This window comes from Metopolophium dirhodum, chromosome 7 (assembly GCF_019925205.1).
Source record: "Metopolophium dirhodum isolate CAU chromosome 7, ASM1992520v1, whole genome shotgun sequence".
NCBI classification, from domain to species: domain Eukaryota; kingdom Metazoa; phylum Arthropoda; class Insecta; order Hemiptera; family Aphididae; genus Metopolophium; species Metopolophium dirhodum.
Genome location: NC_083566.1, coordinates 20,928,091 through 20,943,406, shown reverse-complemented (window position 1 = coordinate 20,943,406; position 15,316 = coordinate 20,928,091). Strand labels below are relative to the sequence as shown.

General features: G+C 27.9%; 1 protein-coding gene across 1 annotated transcript; it reads left to right on the top strand.

Moving 5' to 3' along the window:
* Positions 1-2,908: 2,908 nt before the first annotated feature.
* Positions 2,909-5,254, top strand: LOC132949406 (52 kDa repressor of the inhibitor of the protein kinase-like). The gene is made up of 7 exons (XM_061020280.1): positions 2,909-3,017; positions 3,114-3,233; positions 3,318-3,808; positions 3,877-4,035; positions 4,135-4,327; positions 4,486-4,814; positions 4,890-5,254. Exons 3-7 carry the CDS (start codon positions 3,383-3,385, stop codon positions 5,001-5,003), a joined length of 1,221 nt encoding a protein of 406 aa, XP_060876263.1. The 5' UTR covers positions 2,909-3,017; positions 3,114-3,233; positions 3,318-3,382; the 3' UTR covers positions 5,004-5,254.
* Positions 5,255-15,316: the final 10,062 nt, after the last annotated feature.

Sequence of the window (15,316 nt, the reverse complement as noted above, 5' to 3'; positions counted from 1 at the left end):
TGTCACGGTCCATAGTTGATAGTTTTGTTTCATTTATAATAATAATGCTTTTTAATATACTTTTTCATAAATTAATATTTATTACAGTTGGCTTTTATGATTTGTTTGAACTATTAGTACGTATTTTTTTGGGGAGATCCCTATTATTACAACACCGTTACCAATATGCGTTTTTTTCTGGTTAGTTAATATAATTGCATGTTTTCATGATTTCTTCGTATTTATGCTTATTTTCTTAAAATGTTTTTATATTTTCGGTTCATCCGTTACCTACCTACATACCTACCTACCAAGTGTGTAAATAAAGAATTTTTTGTGTAAACCAATTTGAATTATTATTTATTAATTTAAAAAAATTTTAATAAAAACGTTTTCATTCAGTATTTTTTTGAATATTTTATTATTTTGAATATTTTTGAATATTTCAGTGCATATATTTGCCTGTTTTTAGTGCATACATGCAGGCAAATATTTAACACTTTTTCATTGCATTAAATTCACAGCCCCGCTAAATACTTTTGTCCAATCATAATACCTACCACAATTAATGTTAAATGTCAAATTGTCAACAATCAACTGCTTCTTAAACTTGATAACACTTAAGAGGATCAGTGGCGTATTTACGGGGGGGGGGGTTGATATGGGGGATAGATCCCCCCCTTGGCCTTTTTTTTTTTTTTAGTCTGTTCCCATAAACATTAATATACCTACTAGTATGCAAACCGCAACTGTAATTACCTGTAATCAGTAATCACAAATCACAACTAACGATGTATGAAATCTGATATTATTATAATTAATGAGGAGTGAATATAGGCAAAATTATACACAATCTCTTATCTCAGTGGAACAAATGATAACGTTTGTCCCTGATTTGTATCCACAGTGTCATGTATTCTATTATTAGATCATAAACAAATGTACGATATTTTGATAATATGATCTAATATACCTAGTAGGCAATATTCTATTACACAGTAATTGGTTATGATAATCATTAATCTATGCATACTATTCGGTGTTCTGTTTATACTTCATTGCTCAAATGATAATAAATTGAGTATTAAAACAACTATTTAAGAAATATTATATTAATTCGTGATTGAAAGTGATATTTTATGATCAAATTTACTTTTATTTATATACTGTATTTTATTTTTCAATATAATTTACCTACTTTTTTCAATGACATCAAAAAAGAATACCTTGTTATCATTTTTCACAAGCAATAAAAAAATTCGAAGAGAAAATGAAAATAACGAGTCTGAAGTAAGTGCTAATTTTTGTGAAATTTGAAATGTAAATTCAAGTTTTTGTGATATTTAGGTGAACTCACCAGTTAGAAAAATTACATAAGTAAACAAGTCTGCATGTACCACAAATTCTTTGGAAAGTTTTAGTGAGGCATCGAATTCACGATTACAGCAAGTAATTAATTATTTCATTGAATATATAAAAAGTTAATTGTTCAAATTTCAAATTTGTTTACTTTGTTATTCTTAAAAAAAAACTAAATTAGTTATGCTTATATAGGTTTATATGCTTTTATGATCAGTGGTCACAGCTTATAAATGTATAACTCACTTAAATAGATCTCTTAAATTATTTAGGCATTATATTATATATTTATTAGCTTCAAATAGCATGTTTTACTTGACATATGGAAACAAATACAATTTAATAATTTGGCTTAAAAATTGTTTAATATATTCTAGTTATTGTTGTGGCATTAATATAATAATATGTTTAAATTATTTATTAAAGGATGATTTTATTTGTGAAAATAATCAAACACTCGGCAATGCTAATGACATAGGTTATTTTGTAGAATGTTTATCTTTAACAGATGCTGATAAAAAGCTTGTAAGTTACATACTAGTTGATAAATTATTTCAATTCTTAACACATTAATACTTATTGAATTAGTATTTTTTTTAAATTATGCATATTTATTTTTATTTAATGTCTATATTTTAAATTTAATTTTATAATATTTATTAAAACTAATTAGTTTGTTATTTAAAATGATATTTATTCAAGGTGCTAACTAATCTATGGGTACCAGATGTTGAATATAAATTCCCATTGCTTGCAAAAAATGAAAAACGTGGCTTAAGATTTCAGCATAAATGGCTAAAAGAATTTAATTGGCTGGCGTATTCAAATGTCAAAAATGGGACATTCTGTAAATACTGTGTATTGTTTGCAAAAAATGGTGGTGTTGGAAGCCAGCCTTTGGGTAGCCTTGTTACTGTTGCTTTCAGCAACTGGAAGAAGGCAAAAGAGGTTTGATAATTTAAATGATTTATTCCAGAGACATTTGCTAAAATATTTAATACATTTTTTTTTTAGACTTTTCGGGCTCGTGGAAGTTTGAAATATCATACATTGTCTGTTCTAGACTCTGAACACTTTTTAAAAATAATAGAAAAAAAGGAACTGTCTATAATAGAACGCATAGCCAATAATAGGTAGATAATATTAAATGCATAATATGATAACCCTTACTTTAAAGTTTAAATTTTTGAAGTACATTGATTCTGTGAATTTGTTTAGAATGGTACAAATTGAAGAAAATAGAAGGAAAATAAGACCAATTATTTAGTGTATAATTCTATGTGGTAAAGAAGAGTTGGCTTTGAGAGGACATAGAGATTTTGGTGATATCTTAGTAGATGGTAAGCATAAATATAGAAACTAAATTGTATTAACTTTTACCATTTAATAATAATAATACTTTAGTATAATTAAACTGAATTATCAATGTCATATAACTATTGGACAATAATGCTCCAGTCATGCTAATTATGGATTTACAATTATTATTGTAAAAAACATGTTATTATTGTTTGCAACTTTTAACTTTTATTTTTTAGATAATTCAAGGCAAGGCCATTTCCGTGGTATTCACAAGTACAGAGCAAAAGGAGATGAATTTTTACGTAATGTTCTTGAGGGTTCAGGGAAACGTAATAAATATACGAGTCCAATTATACAAAATGAAATAATTCAGTCATGTAACACAATTTTACTAAGGAAACTAGTTAATGTGATTAATAAATGTAAATGTTTCTCTGTTCTGGCTGATGAAACAACCGACATATCGACTAAAGAGCAACTCAGTATATGTGTTTGATATATTGATGAAAACAATAAGTTGCATGAGAACTTTTTACAGTTTTTTGAAATTGATAGCTTGACTGGTTATGACTTGGCCAACTCAATATTAAATGGTAATTGTAAATAACACATTTATGATTTATTTATTTATTCGCTTTATTTATTTATATTATTTAATTACATTTTTTTGTTGGTAGGCTTAAACAGATGTGGAATTGATTGCAATTATTTATATGGCCAAGGCTATGATGGGGCCAGTAATATGGCTGGTCGATTTAAAGGAGTACAGACTTTTGTGAAATCTAAATACCCCAACGCTATATATGTACATTGTGCAGCACATTCGCTGAATTTAGCTGTTTCAACAGCTAGTGGCATAAAACCTATCAGAAATTGTTTGGGGGTGATCGAAAAAGTTTATAATTTTTTCAATACCCCTAAAAGAAATTCTGTTCTTTTAAATACCATTGAGAATTCAAATAATGCACCCCAAGTAAAACAACTCAAACGGCTTTGTGCTACTCGTTGGATTCAACGTTATGATTCTGTAAATGATTTTTCTGAACTATTTTCATTTGTTCTCAATGCGTTAGACATTATATCTGATTGGAAAGAATCAACAGATGCTGAAATGCTTCAGAAAGCGTTAAAAGATTCAGAGTTTTTGATTTCTTTGAATGTTATAAAGGTTCAGATAATATCTATTTTATATACATTTAGGTACATATATTGTGTTATTTTTAAATTTTGTTTTAGGTATTATTTTCTTATGGACTTCCGCAGTGTAAACAATTGCAAAAAGTTCAAATTGATTTGAAAAAGACAATACTCATAGTAGAAAATATAATAGCTACTTTAAAATGTATCAGAGAAAATAATGAAATAGAATTCAAAATTATCTATAATAATGTCAAAGTAATCTTTTACTTTAATATACTGTTTAATATTTAAAATAATATTTATAATGTACCTACATCATAAATATACCCCCAAATATTTATTAATATATTACAGAAAATGGCAGATGATGTTGGAATTGAATTGCTAGAGAAAAAAATTTCTTCTAAACAAACACATAGAGCTAATCCAAATTTACAAAATCATTCTACCGAACAATACTATCGTGTAACAGTATTTTTACCATATATTGATTACTTTATATCACAACTTACTGAGCGTTTTATAAATCATAAAAGTATTTTTGAAGGTATAAACTAGTTATTACATATTTTATATTATATTTTCAAAAAAAAATCTCTATTGGCATTATATTATTATAAATTATAATATAAGTACAAATACTGAATAGCTATATAAATAACTAATTTGCCAAAGTATTTTATTATTTGATATTTACTGTTATAGGGTTCGATTGCATTTTTAAAACCCAGCCATTGCCACTAGAGATAAATGACCGAGAACAATTTAATAAGCTTGTGAACATATATTCACCCGTTGTAGATAAATTCAATAGCATAGCCGAATTCAATATGTGGAAAACAAAACTAATTACAGATAATATCATTCTTAGTTCAGGATTACAGGCATTAGAAATTTGTGATAAAGAATTTTATCCCAACATTTACATGTTGATAAAAATATTTTGTACGCTTCCAGTGTCAACAACAACTCCTGAACGATCATTCTCTAATTTAAAAAGAATTAAAACTTATCTCAGGAATAGTATGAATGAAGTAAATTTGCAGATTTTAAATTATGATATATTATTGAAAGTATTTATAAAATTGTGTATTTCATTGTTATTATAGACTAGACTGAATGGATTGGCTCTATTAGCGTGCCATACAGAAACAAAGATTACACCAGATGAAGTCATTGATGAATTGTTTCTGAAAAATAGAAGACTGGAGTTTGTTTTGTAAAATCACTGCAAATAAATGGCTATATGTGCCTATGTGTTATATATACCTATGTAGATAATAGATATCAATGATCAATATAATTATATGATATTTTACATTTTTACAGAACAAATTATTAATTAGCTAAATATTTTATAAATTTATTTCATTGTGTTGATTATTATAAATCTATATTAAGCTATTAATATATTTTTTATTCATTAGATTATTATGTTAAACTTAAAATGCTATTCATTAATTAATATTGTCTTTTAAAATACCTATACTTGATTAGTGATTAAAAATTAGGGATTAGCAAAAAAAAAAAAAGTCTTGCATGACTGGTTTCTTTGAAAATGTGTTTCTAATTTCTATATCCCCCCCCTCAAGAAAATCCTAAATACGCCACTGAAGAGGATGTCAGATTTTTAGCGCACCATTTATTTCTCTCTCTGACCCACGCACAATCATTTTAGTGTTTTCTTAATCGTACATTTGGTATGCTACGTGTGGGTCAAAGATGGAAAACAAATAGTGCGCTGACATCCCAACCAGCAACAAGTTTACACGAGTGAGCTGGGTATGGCTCCATCATAGATAATAAAGATATAGATAGGACATAATGGTCTTATCAGCGGTCTTCGGGGGGAACAATTGAGGCCAAATAAAGTATACCTATATCGAGTATCGACTATCAATATAAAGGAGCCTCAATTGCCTTCCCCTCCGGGAACGCGGCCTGAAATGTATTTAACATAGGCGTGGACTATCCATGGTGTCAACAATCAAAGGATCAACTTGATAATCAAACACTTAAGTTCGGCAACCTGCAACTCAGGATCTTTTTATTCAAAGTGTCCTAATGAGTCATAAGAAGGTTAGTTAAATAAACCTATGGTTAGTTGAAGCTATGGTGATGATAGACGACTACCATCACTGGTCGTGAGCTTTGCGATGATCTTTTCCTACTAACCATCAAGGTATTCGATATTGTAAACATAACAATGAAAGAAAATATTTATCAACTGATTACGTTACGTATTACCTACGTATTCGGCATTGTTAACATAACTATTCTACCTTAACACTTTTTCTTCCCCCGTCTCTCACAGCTATATACAGGTTCAGCCACTCTCATTCCACTCCTCCATATGATCGGTATTCTGTCTATCCATCTCTTCTTCAGTCTTCTCGCCCCTCATTTCCCCCCTAAATTAACTTCTATAGCCACTCTCACTATCTCTTATCATACAGTGACCGAACCACCTAAACCTATTCTCTCTTGTTTTCACTACAATATGTACACCACCCTTAATTAATTAATTTCTTATTCTATCCTCTTTTGTACCTTAACACCTAACTTATTATTCTCATATCTGCTACCCTCACTCCACTTACCTACCCTAACCTTACATTTCTTTTTCATCTTTCCCTTTCATACACCAAACATTCTGAAATCCTGTTGACCCATTTCCTTATCTTCGCCATATCACACACTTCCTAATTCCTATTCACTCAGTCTCTAGTTACCTACAAGTCATCGTACTTGATTCTCGGTGAAAATATTTAAATATCATTGAGCGAATTCCCTACTCGAAAGAATTACTTAAAAAAATAACATACCTCGCCAATTTTCTAATTTTTAACACGACTCTATTGATAGCCGGAATAGTGTTATACCAGTATAATTACAATACAAATATTGAAAAATTTCGGACAATACATCCTTTGATCAATTAACAATAATAAAAAAAAACTTACTGAGAAATAAGAAAATACATACCCCGTGACGGAATCAAAATCTGCTACGAAACTTAGTCTTCGAAGCACTAAAACGTTCACACATTTCAATCTGCTTATGATATAATATTATTCCCAGTTTGAAAATTTTCACTGACGAATACCATTTCTGAAATAACACGCATCTTATGCACTAAAATGTTCAACAATATTCTAATGACCTATTCGTTACAGTCTACAGATATTATATATAAACCTACCAATAAATACCTAATATTAATTTTTATTACACAGTTTGTATTTTTAAATGTTGTATTCAAGGATTTATTAGTTTTATTTTTATACCTAACAAAATTACATTTATTCACAAGTCAGTTATCAACTAGAACTCGACTACGAGTAAGACAGCGTTTGGATTGTTCGGACTGGCGTATAATTTATTATTATTATTATACATTGCGCCTTTGGTAGGTAGTAGTAAACGTATATGCTTCTACGTTACTGAGTTAACAGATTTTCCGTGACAATAAAAATTTAATTCAAGTCTAAAAAGTAAGTAAATGTAAGCACCAAAATAATATGAAAATAAACTTAAGCCCCCAGTTGTTGGTCGCATGCCAAAAAAATTTAATTATATTTCTTTAGTAATTAAATTACGATACGAATTATAAGTTACGTAGGTACTTGTCCAATACTCGACTACCAGAATTTAAATTAAAGAATCAAGAATGTGATATACCTAGGTAACCCCTATCGATCGATTCTAAAACAGAAACGTAACCTAGGTACAAATAATATCATAATATCAAATACGTTTGAGGTGTTCTCTTAAAACCCTAATGGTACCCGTATCCCGTATGCGTAGAAAATGCATGTTTCACATTTAACGAAAACTAAAACTATCGTGACGGAACGGAATTACGAAGGAGTATAAGACAAAAATAATCGTCACCATAAGTGGTAGGTATAATCTGCTATGTACTTACAAATCATATTAAATAACATTAATCATTATGTATTTTCTTATTTTATTAGGTAGGTATAAAAACCTACCTTCCTACTTATAAAAGCATTGCCTAATCATTGATTTCAAATTTTAAAAATTATTCTACTATAACAATAAATTAACAGTTGTAGGCAAAGTATTATAATTTAAGGTATTTTTCATAATATCTTAATTTTTGTACACCTATAACAACTGGATTTTAAAAACTACTCTGCTCCTAGCGAGTATATAAGTTTGTCTGACAATATATATTTACATTAAGTCAACAGAGTAGAAGGACAAAACTTACGTAATTATTTATTCTTCCGGCGAAACGCGTTCCCTTCGAGTGTATAATATTGTCTAGTGTCAGAGCTGTGTATCTCCGCTGTGTATCTCCAAAAGTTCAGTCTGGAAGTATTGAGATTAATGACATTTATAAAAATAGGCACCTAGCTTAATAACCAGAATGGAACGAAATATGTGAGTACGTATTGGAATTGCTGTTCGTCTCAGACGATTGTCATTTGCCATAGATTATTTATAATTATAACCTAACCGTCCTAATCATAGAATATAATATATATATGGTCCTAACCGATGGATGATGGATATTTTTACATTATCTTCAAAAAACCATTTATTTGTTTCTATGCGGTAAATTGAATTCAAATTTACAATTATATAGATAACGGTTTTTTTACTTGGTAACCATTTATTTATTACTTGGTTTATTAACAAATTCTAATTGATATAAAATAGTAATTAAATAAAAATAGTTTTATTGATCCCAAAACTTAAAAATAATGTTTCAAATAAAATAATAAAAAAAAAATTAAGAAATATCTATTAATTAATATGTATTACCTCAATAACAAAATAACTAAATAAATTCGTGTTTTTTTTAAACATTTTAACGCCCCCTCCCCTCGCCCCCTCTCTTACAAAATTGTATCATATTTCCTTAGAGTAGCATAGGAGGTTATGAACACTTGAAATGGTGCATGTTAAAAAATCAGCCATATCCTCCTCCCCACCCCCTTGACAAAGTCATTTGACTCATTTAGCTACTTTTTGAATTAAGAACGTTACATTTAACATACAAAACTGTACCTACCTACATAATAGCTGTCAACCTATTACAAAGCTTAATAAAATGTCCAGAAAAATTAAAAGTCCTATTTAAACGAATATAAAATAGAATTTAGATAGGTGTATAGGTAGTGTATTCGTTATATTTAGAGTTTCATTATAGCACATCAGTCAATCAGATGCTATTTAATATTTTAAAATAAAAAACTTCGACAGTAATTCCATATTGGCAAGTGTTGTTTTCTATAGCTGAAAACTGAATAGTTATAGTATCGAACATAATGGGTACGTAAAAAATAGAAATATAAGTAAAAAAAATTACCTTTATTTAATTGTATTCAATTTTTTTTTTAATAAGTTTTTATAAAATTGACTTCAACCCATATAAATGTTCTAATTTAATTTTTCAATTCGTTGATAATATATGAAACGAATTCTTTGCTTGGAAAGCAATGTCATAGATAATTCAGAAAATGCAGTTTATATTTAAATCCGCGGCCTAATTATAAATAATAATTTCTGATGCATTGATGCTGAAGAGTGAGGGGGGTGAACAATCAGCCGTACCGAAATCTAACATCTTAAACACTTAATATAAACAATTTTTCACACACGCGTCATGGAATGAAAATAAAAAATATTTATAATTCATATTTATACCGATTTTCTACCGATTTATGCCGGTCTTCTATATTAATAATAATTATAAATATATAGCAATAACAAATCATTTTTGAGTAGCGGCCCACCGGGAAAGTTCCCAGTATCCCGCCGGCTCAGTCCGCCCCTGGTTCATATTGTAACCAAAGAATCTATTATAAACACAGTTACTTTTTACAGATATTATAAGTTAAAATTTGGACGAAATTACATATTAAAACCAAGAATAACGATTTTAGTTATTTTGTTGTAATTTAAAAATAGTAGGTATTCGCGGATTTATGAAACGTTTAGAGTATATTATTATAATTTATATACACGATGACACTTTCAAATGTAATTTTTTGGGCAACAATGACTTTAACCTACTATATTGTAGGTACTAATGCCTAATAGTAAAATAAATTACTTTAATCTCAATATTATTTATTAGTTAACGATGTCTTTGCTCAGAATCGTTTTTCGTTTGTTCGTTTTGTATTTTAATAATTTATCCATGGATATATTATTATTACTAATAATTATAGTAGGTGTGTTTGTTCTATTTCATTAATTTATTTAATACTATACCAATAAATTATATATTAATTAATAATTTTTGAAACATTGCGTTCGAAAAAATAAAAATAAATGTGATTTTAATTAGAGTCTTGTAATGTAACCTACCTATATGTAAAAAATAAATAAATTTAATCATAACTGTTGAACTTTTAGGAACATAAAAGGTAACACATTCGTGTATGTAGTATTACACTATTTATATAAGTATAGGTCAGGATAGGCTGCAGTTGACCATTCCGTGAATATTACTTTTATGTGTAGAATGGTTATACGTCCCTAATCCCTATGATATAGAATTATAGAATATAGATATTAGGTGAACAATAGAAGTTAAGTATGTGACACTAAATTAATAGTTACCTATAACTTATAATAACGTTGTATTTGGAAAAAAAATTACCAGTTATTAATTAAAAGTAAAACATATATATATTAAGTACCTTATATAGGTAAGCTCCTATTAATTTTAATTATTCTACGAACAGGGACTGGAAAAACGACGACGACGTTTATATCTCGCGTATTTTATACATTTCTGGTTCGGAACTAAAATATGCGCATACAACACTTGGATAGCACATTTTTCGTGACATTAAATATTTATTTTAAGTCTTAAAAGTAAATTTAAGCCCCAAAAGAATATAAAAACAAACTTACTTTAATTATCGACTCTTTCGGCGGAATCCGTGACGTGTGTGAACTGCGACGCCCATGAAGAAACGCTCCAGATTACAGAACTTAGAATATTGTAATTTATGAAAAATAAAATTGTACGAAACGCAGTAAGTTTTTTGCTCATGTTTTCTTTGCTTATTGAAATTTTAGAATTTTTAATCGACTGTGTCTTCTGCAACGACTTTGAGATTTGCCATAGATAAATAAATAAATGATATCGATATTATACTATGTACGTCAATATGATGAATCCACGGATATAATATAATGCAACTTTTTATATCAAAGAGTTCCGTGTTAAGGAACAAATTATTTGTTTATTGAAATTTGATATGACAATAAAACCAAAATAGTTTATAATTTTGAATTTGAATTATAATAATATGATATATAGGTATTATTTAAATTATTATTTTAGTTTATCAATTTAATTATTGATTAAGGTGGTGAATAGATATCAGAAGCACAAGAATTTTTTTATAAGAGTATATTGTATTTTATGAATTATTAAATAAAAATGTGATGACAGGATTTTAGAGTTAACATATAAAGCCAAATACCATAATACCAACTAGATTTCTAAAACTCTAAGTATATAATTTTAGATTCTGAGCGGATCGATGACTGTATTAATTTTCTATCTTTATTTTTGTAATATTTTTAATTATTTTTTCTTGTGGTCTGTAATGTATTTTTTGGTGTTGTAAGGCTGCTGTAAGATCAATTTATGAGAATCCTTGCATTAAATTGTTAGGATTATTTGATATGAATAATTATTTTATAGAAGGTACTTATTTATAGGTAAGTCGATCAGAAACTATATTTACACTGAATATGTTAATAGTAAAAAGCTATTAAAATATCTATTATTTGTACTTATTTGTTAATAATAATTAAAACTTAAATATTAGCAGTAATCTTGTTCCTTTTACAAAATGTTTATGTTTGTGTATTATAAATTAGAATAAACCATAGTTTCCAGCTTCTACTAGACATTATTTTATATTTTATTTTATGTTTTTAATTTTTTAAATGCAGTCTGCACCTTGTGTTGGTGATTTTACACGTAATATAAAAAAATTGATAGACAGTGAGCAGCTAGTGGTCCACAAGATTTAGTGGCCCGTGATTGGTCCATTAAATTTTTAGTGAACCATTAAATTTAATAAATTGTTTATGCAACCCAGCACTAGAATAATACCTATTAAAACAAAAGATAGTAAATAATATTAATGTTTAATAATAAATAATTGAAATAAGTCCATTAAGATTAGATTTAGGATAAGTAAAACTTAAATGTTATTTATTATTTAGTATTTTCGTATGTATTTAGGTTTGACCAGACATCCAAACCACACACACATTTGTTCTATTATAAAGATTATTAGAAAACAGAACTGTTACCCCAGCACTGCCAAATTTGAAACAAAATATCAAAATCATCCAGTATTATGTATTTTATTTTGTGCAATTTTTTACACCGCCCCTAACACGAGAAATAGCGATTTTTCCATGTCCGTGCTGCGGTAACGTTACTCCAGCACTGCTCATAACCAATTTTTATCCAATAAAAATTTAACTCGTACAGTATTAATGTTTTATGTACTTTATTTTGTACAATTTTGTACAACCAAAATAAAATGTTGTACACCTCCCCTAACACGAGAAAACGCGATTTTCCCATGTCCTTGCTGCGGTAACGTTACTCCAGCACTGCTCATAACTAGGGCTCGGATTTTGTAGCAAATGCTTCTTTTGAGGGAAGTGTGATAGAAAGATAATTCTTTTATATAAATACGTTTTGAATCGTTCTGATTTTAATGAAGTAAACTTTTTTTTGCTTTTTTTTGCTTTATTCCATAAAATCTGTTTTTTATTGCTTTTCCCCTATTTGGTTCTTTTTTCTTGATTTTTATATATTTTTCTTAAAAACTTAGCTTATTTCTATGTATATTATACGTCTTGGACTATATTAGTATTACCAGAAATTATAAAACCAGTGAAAAAACCAGTAATAAATATATGACCGATAAAATAACTGTCGTTATTGTGCCGAAATAGTTTTATCTACAATTATCTATAGTTGTATTTACGACTCAAGGATCCTTTCGAAAGGGAAAATTATTTGAATTATACCTACGTATTTTTATAGCACGTGCTAATACTTTAGTTGGCCGGTAAATATCAATCGACAATCAGTGAGGTATAAACGTATAGTGTTCTAAATAATTTCTTTAATCGTTAAAATGCCAAAAGTTAAAAATGAAAATTTAAATTGTGTTAGAAGCAAAACAAAAGTTAGAGGAAGCTAATGGCGAAGTAGTGAAATTGATTTTAGAAAAGTGCAATCGTTTTTTTTCAAAAAATAATGGATGGGCAGAACTTTAAAAAGCCAATAGTATTCATAATGGCACTGCACTAAACGTAAATGTGGAACAGTATGATTCAAATGATTTAGTTTATATGAAATATACACCGATTACATCGGTTGACGTGGAAAGGTCTTTTTCTATGTATAAAAATATATTAGCACCCAATAGAATGAGTTTAAATGAAAGTAACTTGACTAAATATATGGTTGTGAATTCCTTTTTTAATATTTAATTTTATGTGTAATTGAAATTTGCTTTTTTAGAATTAAATTAATAAATGCTTTTTTTGGCTACCTACTTAAAATGCTTTTTTAAGGATTTATTTTGCTACAAAATCCGAGCCCTACTCATAACCAATTATTATCCAATAAAAATTTAACTCGTACAATATTAATGTTTTATGTACTCTATTTTGTACAGCCAAAATAAAATTTTGTACACCTCCCCTAACACGAGAATACGCGATTTTCCCATGTCCTTGCTGCGGTAACGTTACCTCAGCACTGCCTATGACCAATTATTATCCAATCAAAATTTGAATAACGGATGTTTCGTCCCCGTAAAAAAAATGAGCTCACGGACGTTTCGACCCCGTCTATTATAAATATAGGACATTTGGCCCCCGGGATTTAATATTATCTTTGTTGTCGTCGTCTTTGTCGCTGAACAACTCAAGTTAGGAAATTCCCAAAAATAATATTTTGAAAATTTATTATAGTTTTAATAATAATAATAATAATAATATAATATTTATTAAATAAATAATTATATGTAAAATCTCAAAGGGTAAGAGTACAGTATTGAAAGACTAAAACTATCGTTAATTTAACTCATGAAGACAATAGATGGTTGAAATAACTGAGGACAAATTAAACATCAATATTCAAATTATAAATACAAGTTTTTAGCTTAGAGCAGGAATCGAAAAAAAAAATCAAAATTTGGAATTTTATTACAAGTTGTTGGTAGGCAACACCGGACTATTTGTGAAGTATTGTTTTTAGAATGATTTTTGTTTTATTAAATCAAGTTTAAATTTTGTGGCCATCCCCACATATTAATATTAAATATATTGAAATTGTATGTTTTGTTAAAAATAATTGAAAAATTCTAATTAAAAAAAGTAATTTTAATGTAGTGATTTAAAAATTAAAATACCGGGGGCCAAACGTCCTAAGGGTAGGTAAATAATATCACATAACTTCCGGGCGCCAAATGTCCTATCTTAATAATAGACGGGGGCGAATCGTCCTTTTACCTCAAAATTTAACTCGTACAGTATTATGTACTTTATTTTGTTTTTAATATAACAACAATTAAATTAATTTAATTTTAACAAGTTTTAAATATTTAGTTTAAAATTTATTTTATAACTTAATTAACATTGTAGGTACTCATTTTGAAAAATAAATATGATTCCAGCGAATACTTGTACAGTTGTACCTATAGAAATACATATTTTACCACCGCACAGACATGGGGAAAATCATGTTTTCTTTTGTTAGGGGAGCTGTACAAAATTGTACAAAATAAAGTACATAATACTGAATAATTTTGATATTCAGTTTCAAACTTGGCAGTGCTGGGGTAACAGACCTTTAGAAAACCAGTTAACAAGACACAAGATTTATTCAATTAATAAATATATTTAATATAATATAATATATTCATACAAATATACAATATTTACCTAAATAAATAACTAGCCGTTAAATATGTTGTAAACATGTACCTAAATTAATTTTTTGTTCACATTTTCAGCATTAGGTGCTCACTAATTTTGATAGCTTTTTTTTGAATTTATTTTGTTTTTTTGAATTTTTGGTTTTTCATGTTAGAAAATTACCTCATTCTCATTGTGATATAAATTACAAATATATCAACTTTATGTTGTTTGTACGAGAATTTGAGAACTCTATTTTCAATCTGAAAACATTTTTCAAGTTTTCGAAAATCTTAAAAATGTTCATGTAGGTATCTAAATAAAATTTCTAGTGAGTAGTTTCTGAGATATTAAAATTTTTATAATATATACTAAGAATATAATCCTCAAAAATGGTTATCATTAAAATATAAACTATATTATGTAATATATTAGATTAGCTATAGTTTTAAGGCTATAAGCTAAGTGTTGTAAATTTAAAACAAGGTTTCTCAGAAGTATTTGGCAGTGTAACCAAAAAATCTATAAATTATATAAATATGGTCTCATTTAATAGATACCTATTTTAAGTTCATAATTGGACGAA